The following is an 11,472-nucleotide window of genomic DNA, read 5'->3' on the forward strand; positions in this document are numbered from 1 at the left end:
AGCTAATAATATAGTCCGCCATATTGGATTTTGACCAATGACGTCATCAAATTAGCATATTCTATGCATATTAAATGATTTAACTTATATTTAATTATGTAAGATGTTATTAATGTTGGAAAAGAAGTGTAATTTAATATAAAACTCAGAAAATTTTTATGTTTAAACCAAAATTACTTCTATTTTGAAAAATAGAAACCCGTTGCCATGGCAACACAAAAAAACATCAACTTACTAGTATCAAACTAATATGAACTTTTTTCCAGAGACATTTTAGGAAAGGTCTCCAAATTTGATACTTCTAGCGCAAGCCGTTTAGCCGCTATCTGAGATCAAAGTTGGGCCTCAAAAGCCCCTTCAGTCTGAAATGGGTTTAAAAATCGAGTATTTCTTCTTGTCTTCTTTTCTTCACCAAAAAATAGAAAAAGTTCAAAATGTATGATATTTGTTTGTAATGTGGACACAGAGGTTCCCACATCAGTTTGCAAAACAATTGAGCTATTAGCATGTTGATAATTTCTAAAAATTAGCAAAAAACTGCTCTGGGGTCCGCGCGGACCCCAGGTGTACAGATTAATCAGTCTGGGAAGGTGTACTGTTGAGGGTTAAAGAACTCACCACACCTTTTGAAAAAGAGTAGGGGCATGCCCCGTGTGCAATGGTACAAACACTACTGTATGGAGTTGGTAATTCATTTCAAATCACCCGAATGGAGGCCTGGCTAACCGCTGTTCCATATCAGCCACATGGTGATTACATCACCACACATGGTGATTACATCATCACCGGAGGCGTGGTGAACCCCGTCTTGTATTAAGCTAACGAAAGGGTCATAATGTCACCCCGTAAGGGGCGGTACAATCCCGACCAATACGGTCGACCGATGATGATGACAGAGAGTCACCACAATATACCATCTGCAGCTGAACATATTCCATAACTGCCTCAAATGAGTGTTTTTATTTGTTTTGCATTACTGGTAAACCATCTTTTGGCCAACTAACAGGCCAGGTTTGTTTGTAACAGTAGAAGCTGCATATTGTATATTGTTTACTAATATTTGATTCACTCGCCCTCTTGGGTTGTCCTCCTGTCCCTATATTTTGCTTGATCACATCCTTGATAAACTGCTTGTACTACAGCACTAGTAAGCAATTCCCCCATGTGAGGCACCCCTGCCAGAAGGTTAATCAAATTCTGCACACTAGTAGCAAAATATATCGGCATGAAAGCTCATCTGTGTTGGTATAACTCGTAGCAAAAAAAAATAACTGAAGTCAGGTACCCATTTTACACCTGGGGTGGAGTGAGGAAAGTAATGTGCACAAGATGTATATATACATACTTATACATACATGCATATGTATATACATACATACATACATACATATATATATATATATACACACACACACATATATATATATATATATATATATATATATATACATACATATATATATGGTCTTTCATGTTATGAAATAACTTTTGCCTTAAACCCTCTTAAAACTGTTGTCTAACCTAGCATAATGTACACTCACTGTGTGCATTAGCTGAGCACTTTGGACCTGTCTGCTTCATTTCATCTGCTCCTATTGGAACAGGGGGGCATACACCATTCCTTGGCCATTGATCAGCATTAATCAACCATGTGGGCAAAACAGTTCAAAGGATCATCATCAAAAAATTATCAATAATAGTAATACAGACTTTAAAATATGCAGACTAAGAGATGCTTAAAAATTTTACAGATCAAACTTGCTTGTCGCCATTTAAAGATGAAGTGACAGTGTGATGACATCACACATTTGGAAAATGGCCACTGAGATGAAAAGGTGAAAAAAAAAGTTCCAGCTCTGAAACAGATGCTTTTGGGGACCTAAACTCAGGAAATGTGTATCATTTTCTATTAGATCAGGGGAGTAAGCCAGAGACAATGCTTAAATCATAAAAAGGAATCTTTATTTGCAAAATCATGCCCGAAGGCTAATTGCTTTCACACTATTGCTAAGACACTAAGACACTATTCGGTATAATGCAATATGGTTTTTTTCACGGTAATTTTATGTTCACTGTTTTCACTGTCACTTCTGTACAGTGAACTTATCATTGCAGTTAACATATGATTCCAGTAGACTGTCTTTTTCCTGCACCTGTCACCACCGTGAACATATAGTTCCGTGAACATGTCCATTTTTCTCAGACCTTAAACATAAAGTGAATTACACTAATAGGAGACAAACGATTACTGCCTGGAAATACTACTACTACTACGCTAGCTATTATATAGGTTTGACTTCTTCTTTGAAGGCAGTGGATAATGAATTAAGTCCCACATTCTGCATAATGAGTGGGTTTTGTGATACAAACATAGTCTTTTGGTGATCTTCTAAATGATGAAAAGATGGAGAAATTGTGGTAACTGTCTGGAATAATTTGTTTCTGTCGGTCTTACAGTGTCTGGACACTGGCCATCCAAATGTGTTTCATTTTCCACTGCATTCATTGGGCAATACATGCATACATAATTAAGTTATTAATTACTGGGATAAAAGATCTCAATGGTGTCCGGGTGGATGTTGGATGTTGGTTCCCATGTGTTGGCACTGTCTGGCCACCCCTGCCATTTGACGTGGTACTGGACCTCTCCCCCCTGCATTCTCTTTCCCACAAGTTTTTCCACAAAATATGGTCCCTCTTCTTCCCTCTTCCGCTTTCCCTTCCCTTTAGCCTTCCCTCTTCCTTTCTTCCTTTCCCGCTGCCTTTCTGTCTCCTTTTCCTGGGAAGAGATCAGTTCCACTTCTGTTGGGGGTGCCTCTTCAATGCCAGCTTGTATTGACTGCAACTGCTGCATGCATTCAGTACCTGTAAAGAAAATCATTTACACATAATTAAAGATAATTTACACATATCTAAATTATAAAAAAAACACTAAAGAAACTTAAGTGATTTTAGGATGTTGTATTGCTGCATTTGAATATTTTTACTATGGGCTTGAAATGTATGAAAAAATAGTCAATGTTCAATTGGCTTTCCCTACAATGTACAAAAAAAGTGAACATATATATATATATTTGTTTGATAGCATATGTCAATGAATTAGAGCTTTGCTGCCTGGCATTTGTCCACTTAAATTGACATAGCTACATTTAAAAATTCTGTTTACAGAAAAATCTTTACAAAGACAAGAACTATGCCACCATATAGTAATACCTTCAGGAATAGTTGTCTCCTCCACCACCTCAGGTACACCAGTTCCTGTCTCCATCAGCATGGGGCTCACTCTGCTGGGTCCTGCTACTGGAGACAAGCATAATGACAAATTCTATTATATGATAAAGTATAATCTTCTCCAGTGATATAATATAATTTTAGTCTCCTTTTCATTTTGCATGCCAGTGTAAGAGCAGATGCCTATTATTATTAAGTACATACTTTTGCTTAAGTTTTATTGTATGGATGCAGTCAGCAACTGTCCCTAGCACACTACCTTTCCGTCAGGATGTGTTGCAAATCATGTCAATTTTTACAAAATATGACTCAATGTAAAATGCCATTGACCTGCAAACTTACAAAAGTTGACTGAAATAGGCTCTGGGACTGATAGTTATCTGTCTTGCAACACTAGTTGGAAACAGGTGTTCTGGCTTTGATAACTTCACCTCTGGTGAGTGACCATGAAGAGTGAAGTTTGATATTAAATGTCTCACCGCTTGCATCTGTGCTGCTGGAAGACAACATGGTGCTCTCAGGTTGGACTGAAGTGCAGAGAAAATGTCTTAGAAGTCAACCCACAAACAATTTTTTTAACATGTTATGTTAATTTTGCATTAATGCTGGTTGCATGAAACATTCACCACATGACCGTGTCTATATATCAAACATCAAAGGACAAGTGCTTTTTATCATCATGCATTTATTGTTTCTGAATCTAATTCCATACAAATTGACTACTAGTATTTTCAAACTGATAACCACTTATGATAAGTGATTTTCAAACAGAAAGGGCATTACAACGGTAACCATAAATCTTCCACTGATATACATTGTCCTGCTCACCATGAATAACAAGGCTGTTCCTGTAGTTCAACAGGACTTTAAGGTCATCTACCCCCATGTCTGAAGGCTTCCTGAATTTGAAGTCTTCCGGCAGCCCCTCCACCACCACCTTGCCCTCTTCCAGTAGCTTGTAGGGGAATTTAGACTTCAGTTCTGGATGTGAACCTGAAACAGTATAAATAATTGCCATTGACCCCAAACATTATTCATGCAGTCGTATTGATAAAAAAAGAGCTTGAAGGTGGGAGTGTTGGTAAAGCAGTTACTTGACTAAAAAGTTTTCTTTCTTGTATGGTTAATTTTTTTTATTCACACCAATCAACATCATTATTTTTTCATTAGGCCACACCAATTTAATTTCTTGGTTAACGGATTCGCCGCTTCATTTTTTTCTGATTTGCAAATAAAAATAAAAATCCAGAATCAACTGCAAAATGCTCATCTTTTGCCCTGAACAGTTGAAAACAGTCCTTTTCATCCTAGTTGTTACAGTTATTCCATCTTTCAATGCAGTAGTATCATTAAACGTTCAAAATTCATTGTTTAAATTTTGAACCAGCCTGGTGTGTTGACTTTATGGCTCCTATCGTACCATTTGGGGCCATAATAGGATGCCTAGGCCTGTTTTTATTTTATTTTTTTTTCGTCCCGCCCGCTCCATTATTTTTGTAGAAAAATCCGTTAACCAAGAAATTAAATTGGTGTGGCCTTATGACTCATTTATCATTTCCAGCACCCCAGCTTACACAGTAACAGACAAGTTTTCAGATGCAATTTAAAAGCAGGTCCATCAGAGCAGATACACAAACCATGTCACATAGGTGATAAAAATGTCAATATGATATGCAATGCCACAGCTCATTAGTCAGTACGACCAAATGTTTAGGTGACACAGTCTCTTTTCATACAGTTTAATTATTAATCAGTTAGCTTCTCCTTTTACCATTTATTGCAAATAAAGGTGTGGAGATATGAAAAAGATGTAGTGTATTCAAGAGGTCTTGTTCCTAAAATACCTGTTGCCTGATTTATTATACATTATATTGTTATCAAACTGAGACGTGAATACCAAACAGACTTGTGTATTGGCTAGTTGAATGTTACTTTCCTCTGCACATGGTAGGTTGTGAGATCAATAGTCATACGGTCATACCAAGACTTTGAAAATGGTATATGCTGTTTTCTCTGCTTATAAGCCCTCAGCATACTAGTTTGTCAGCATACTAGTACCGGTATGTCAGTAAAACACACCACTACCAGTGGACAATTGGGTGCCGCCCTATACAGTATTTGGTGCAGAAGGAAAATGCCCAACCTATATGAACACTTACTAGATATGGCATTTAACATGGCCTGTGCCTCCTTCCTCAGACCCTTCGCTTCATCTTTTTTACTGGCCTTGCTTGCTGCAAACACAATGAAGAAAACATGTCATTTGGAAAGTAAACCTGAGTTTTACCTATTAATAATATAAGTACTTCAAGTTATTTTATACAATGCCATATACACCAGATACAGAAACTAGAATTTGTGCTGCCTTTGTCATGTTTTAACTTTGTCAAATAGAGGATGTCAAATACAGTTTAACACACATGAACAACATATTAGTGTGCTATTTTCTGTTCATTTTCATACTCACACATACAAGTGGAAGGTCCACTCATGGCCAAGCAGAACTGGGTGTCCACTTGAGGAACCTTGTCATTCAGAAAGGCCTCTGCCTTGGATGTGCTGGCAGTCCACACCTCCCCGTGTCTCGTCACCTTACAGAACAGCTCGCATCCGAAGGACTTCAGTTTTGAGACCTGTAGCCCCAACCAAAAGATCATGTCAGCACATTGCATGATTAAGGGGTCTGGTATTGTCCTAGTTTCCATAGTAAAACATGTTAAAACTCATAACCCTCAGGGGAGCTCTGAGACACTATTGCCTGCTTTTTGAGGAACAAATTTGGGAATTATGTTTTCCAACACTTACAGCTTCATTCTAAAATCAAATTTTGATTTTTTTTCAGAGATTTATGGGGGGTGTCCGGGTTCTTCTCCAAAAGAATTGCTGGTTGAAAGATAGTGCAAGGGGCTAAACCGCCCCTACACTGAAACGTCCTGGTGAGAACTATGATAATCATCACAATTTCTGACATGTTGAACTTAAAGCTAAAGTAGCACGGATCAGTAAAGAGCTGTTTAATTACAGTACATATGTAGTGTATTGTGTACTGTTAGTTTCTTTATTATGATTTATTCCAATTTACTTCCATCATAACACATGAAATGACTGCATTTCATTTTCATGTATTTGTTTTTTTATATTTGGTGGTTTCACATTCAAAACAGGTGTATTGAAGGAAGTGTGCCATCTTTAATTCCAGTGTTTTGTATACGGTACATAGCATTACTTACAACACCCTCCATCTCCTGGATGAGCTTTCTGACTGTTGCCTGTTTTGAGTCCTCAGACAGGTCAGCTACTGTTGGCCGCACGTGCTGCTTGGCCTTTTCACTGTACGTCTTCTTCTCCTCTGCAGTGAGTCTTGACCAAGCACGGTTGGCATCTGCCAACGTTGAAGGGCCTGCCTTGCCTGTGAAAAAAACATGTACTTCAATACCTTCTAAAACTAAACATAATGTCTTCATGGTCAACTACCAAGTTCAACATACATGTAGTATGGTATCTAACAGCAGAGATGTAGTATACATTCAATGGGTCTACTCTATGCATGTTATATAAATATTCCTATTGATATTCACATTTAACCCAATATACCTACCTACCAACCAACCTCTACATTGGCAATGTTATTTTATTGACATTTCTGGCACTGTCTACCATGGCTGACAGGAATACACTAGTATTCCATGCATCATCAAGTTCATGTAACTAGCAGCTACCTTTCATGTACTTTGACTTGAAACCTCCATAGCCGGACTTCCCCCTTCCAAATAGATTGACAGCTTTCTTCGGTGCAGACCTTGGCTTGCCCTTCCTGTTCCTGTTGTCAATCCATCGCTGTGTATAAAGAGAACCTCAATAAAGTAACCTGAAGCAGAGAATGCTTCATATAATTATACACTGTATATGCAGCTCCACTGTCTGTTAGAAAGCATTGAGGTGATTATGTTTTGAAATCCTTAGATACATACCAAAAAAAAGCATTGGTTACATACTATAGTACTCTCTGAGCAGAGGTTTGGGTTTTGGTTTATCATTTTACCTCCATGGGTTTATTTTTGGCATGTTTTAGGCTTTTCCATCTGGCTTTCTTTTTTTTTTCATGGGTTTGTTGCAAAAAAAAAACAATGCAAAAAAACAAAGCCTGATAAAAAGCGCAAAACACACCAAAAATAAGCCAAAACCCAAACTTCTGCTTGGAGAGTATTCATTTGGTAACATTAGGCCACACCAATTTAATTTCTTGGTTAACGGATTCCCCGCTTCATTTTTTTCTGATTTGCAAATAAAAATAAAAATTCAGAATCAATTGCAAAATGCTCATCTTTTGCCCTGAACAGTTGATAACAGTCCTTTCCATCCTAGTTGTTACAGTTGTTCCATCTTTCAATGCAATGGTATCAATAAAATCAAATCAAAATCAAAATTCATTGTTTAAATTTTGAACCAGCCTGGTGTGTTGACTTTATGGCTCCTATCGTACCATTTTGGGCCATGATAGGATGCCTAGGGCTGTTTTTATTTTTATTTATTTTTCGCCCGCCCGCTCCATTATTTTTCTAGAAAAATCCGTTAACCAAGAAATTAAATTGGTGTGGCCTTAGTTAATAAAAAAATATCCACTCTTTTGTTCTTGTTCATCAAAGCTTGATTCTATATTTAACAACTTTCCTTGTCTGTGTGATGTTAGTTAGGAAGTGATGAGCAAGCATACAATATATAAAACATTTGTCTGACATACCTTCACCTGGAGCCTTTTAAGACCAGTAAGCTGGACAATGGCCTCAACCTTCTGTTTGTTCTCCTTCGAACCGTAGTGTGTGAGGCCGTTGTTGTAGAAATCCTCCAGAGTCCCTCTGTGCTGGGCGGTAGTAGGCCTTTCCCTAATAAAGAAAAATATTCGAAATATTGTCACAAGGCTTTGGTATTATCTAAAGAATATTTAGAAGTAGGATTCGGCGTATATCACCTGAATAAAACATAACACTGGTCACTTAAACATGGGGCGATCTGGTAGTAAATAGACGGGGTGAAAGTGCCATGGGGCGAATGATCTAGCAACCTGAAACAACTTTTTGTTGGTGTAGTATAGAATGCTGCTAATTCAAATCGATTTTTGTATATAAAGCCATGTTGATTTCATAATTTATGGATGACATCCTCTGGGAACCCTAAAACTGATGCGAGCGTGAGTTAAACAAAGTACCAGATATGGCATAGCGAATAAGGTACCGCGAATGAGAAGAAAATATAATTTCTTCGCATTTTTTTCTCCGCGACATAAGCATCATTTTCCAATATTTTGTCGTTTGCAGCTGCATTTGTACAATTTTACAGTATGGTCACACACGTCTTCAGAACGGATCGACGTAAGTTCATGCATGCGCGGATGTCATCCATTATTTTTTTGAATCACCATAGCCTAAGAGCCTGATTATTATTCGCTATTTTTTAATGCTGCTACGTAATTCATACATTTTGGCATAGATAATCTCCATAAGAAAGCAAAGCATTCAGTGTCTGAACAAAGTATCGTTAACCCCAAATGGCTCTGCGAGATAACTCCCTTTTTCACAACTATGTGGTAAATCCCGGGCCCTTGAAAACAGCGCCCGTGTTCCTTTATCAGATCAGAGTTTATGTAAATCAATGGCCGAAAAGATAAATAGAAACTTAGGATGAATGAGGCTACCAATTTCAATCCTTAGCCCTACTTTGAGAAATTTAATGAAGATTTCAATGTATTTCTCCACCAATGTTTGGAAGGTTATTTGTTAATCAGACATATACTGCATGAAGTCTATGCGTGAGCTCCCCTGATCCATTCGGTGCTTGGTGCTTGGGCATTAAACCAAGGAGCTTGTATTCAACCTCCTCGGGCAAAGCGGGGATTCTGTTACGGTGGTCGTTTCATGGGGCGAAGTATCTTTAGGGAGTGCATGTAATCTCCAAGCAGATCCTAGGGTCGGCAAAAATAGAGTACAGAGAGGGTCCATGCGCGACCCAAGGCCAAGGTTGGGGTAGCGACAAAAAAAAATAAAAACAAACGGGCCTTACAAAGCTTAGTCTCCACCAGACCTCTTTTGCGGGCTGAATAAATAGTAGAAATCGGCCTAAAAAGGGTCAGAGAAGATAGCCGGTCAGAGAAGCTTCTCGCGGGCAAATAGAGCTTCTCTGACCGGCTACCTTCTCTTGCGAATTAATACCCTTTTTATCATTTTAATAGGCCGATTTCTACGGTTTATTCAACCCGCAAAAGAAGTCTGGTGGAGACTATAAAAGCTGTATCATTCCCTCACAACCTCTGCTTGGAGAGTACGCATATGGGTGCCCCGGCATACAATTTACAAATATGAAAAAAAAATTACAGGATGGCACACAGGCTAGCTATGAGTATGAGCAAGGATCAAACGTGGCGTTAGCCTACTGGTGCCATGTCTGGATTGGCGTTCTCTCTCACGGAATAAACTACACGGGCATATTTGGAAATTGAAACAGTGTTAGTGAGAAAATCTTTCATGTTATGGTTATAATTGTACTTACACGGAGCTTGGACCGGGGTCATCGGTTTCCACATTGTTGGTAGCCATGAGCGGATGCGCTGGTATTGTAGTTCCAGACAGTACAGAACTCCAACAGATATCAGTTTGCGAGGTGCCACAAACCAGACAAGAAGTGTTTCAAATTTTGGCTAGAATGAGGAATATGCTTTGTTGGGAGGACACCCGCGGCGCGGGGTACGCCGTCCGACCAACCAGGGAAAGCGCCCGGGTGCCGGACCAATTCTCACCTGGATGTCAACTTTGTCCCTGTCTGTCTCGCCAGACCGCCATGGCGCCATCATTCATATTCCACAAATTACACAATACTCTAGACTTTCTTGTACTACAAAAGGTATCCCTCATCCCACAAGGTCATAATGGCTGAATAACTCCAAGGACATCCTTTATGATATCGTTTCTTCATGGGGGATATCCCTATTAATTAAATCTCCAAGCCGATCTTTTTGTTTCTGCAAACTCAGTATCAAATTGTACTGGCAGAATCCATTTGACAGACAGTATGAATACCTAATCTCCAAGCATTTCCTGTAGGGTGGAAAAAGATAGTATCAAATTGGCCGGGCAGTATCCATTCGCCAGAGAGGGTCCATACGCCACCCAATTTGATGCTGTATTTGCCACCATAGGATCTGCTTAGAGATTGATGAATGAATGAAGACCTGTACTGCACATTTTTGCCACACTTGGCCATATAAAGTACACATTGGAATAATCTTGCATTCCGCGCGATGAAAGCGAAACGTGATTAGTTCCGAGGCAGGCATAACGCTCCTCTTGTCACTTGCGCCCTTGGAAAAGGCACTTAACACGATTTTCCTCAGTTCACTCAGGTGTAATTGTGTAAAGAAGAACTTTATTGCACGACAAATGCACATGGTAAATGAGTACCTAGCTTCGGTTAGGGACGTCCCTCGGATAGGACATTAAATGGAGGTCCCGTGTTTGGGGAGAGCCACACCACACGCACGTAAAAGAACCCACCACACCTTCCGAGGGGCATGTCCCAGTGTGCGGTGGTACAAACACTACTGTATGGAGTTGGTGATTCACTAGCCCCTACGCAGGCACCGCGGATCGCTGTAAAAATAGTAGAAATTGGCCGAAATAAAGGGATAGTATACCAGGGCGTGGCACAGGCTTGTTATTCACTTCAAGTCACCTGGACAGAGGCCCGGCGAACCCAAGCACCGCGGATCGCTGGAAAAATAGTAGACATTGGCCGAAATAAAAGGGATATTATACCAGGAAAGTTAGCCGGCCAGAGAGGACCCGCACCGAGGCTATGTCATGATCACCCCGTAGGGGGGGGGTATAGCCCCGACCAACACAGTCGAAAAATGATCATGATGATAACCCTCTCTCCCGGCATAACGTTCTCTGGCAAGGCAACGACGTTTAATTTACGTGTTTGCCGCAGTATCAGTAAACTCCCACCCGCTCGCGAAAGCCTGCTCAGGAGGCTAGCGTAAACCAGATGGATACTGGCTTTCTTTGCTTTTTAACTGACCTCAACTCTCATTAAATCTCTAGGTTGTATAACACCACCACTTTGAGAAAGTGTGTTGTGGTTTGAAGAGATCTGTGCCACCAGGTGTGCACTTCTACATATGTAACGTATGCATACCTTACGCGGCACTGCAACTTATATATATAACTATATATAACTATATATAACTAT

The 11,472-nt window shown here is 39.5% G+C and overlaps 1 protein-coding gene across 2 annotated transcripts; it reads right to left on the bottom strand.

The window, feature by feature from the left end:
- Positions 1-2,379: 2,379 nt before the first annotated feature.
- LOC109484858 lies at positions 2,380-9,985 on the bottom strand. Of its 2 annotated transcripts, none has more exons than XM_019788218.1 (10): positions 9,775-9,985; positions 7,973-8,114; positions 6,951-7,068; positions 6,462-6,640; positions 5,699-5,864; positions 5,391-5,465; positions 4,060-4,224; positions 3,711-3,758; positions 3,214-3,297; positions 2,380-2,865 (listed from the first exon to the last, which is right to left on the bottom strand). In XM_019788218.1, the coding sequence occupies exons 1-10, from the start codon at positions 9,819-9,821 to the stop codon at positions 2,537-2,539; spliced, it is 1,353 nt and encodes a 450-aa protein (XP_019643777.1). In that variant the 5' UTR covers positions 9,822-9,985; the 3' UTR covers positions 2,380-2,536. The 2 variants fall into 2 exon arrangements, with proteins under 2 accessions (XP_019643777.1, XP_019643776.1); XM_019788217.1 differs by having other exon boundaries at positions 3,214-3,300.
- Positions 9,986-11,472: the final 1,487 nt, after the last annotated feature.

This window comes from Branchiostoma belcheri, unplaced genomic scaffold (assembly GCF_001625305.1).
Source record: "Branchiostoma belcheri isolate BF01 breed outbred unplaced genomic scaffold, Haploidv18h27 scaffold70, whole genome shotgun sequence".
Lineage (NCBI taxonomy): Eukaryota > Metazoa > Chordata > Leptocardii > Amphioxiformes > Branchiostomatidae > Branchiostoma > Branchiostoma belcheri.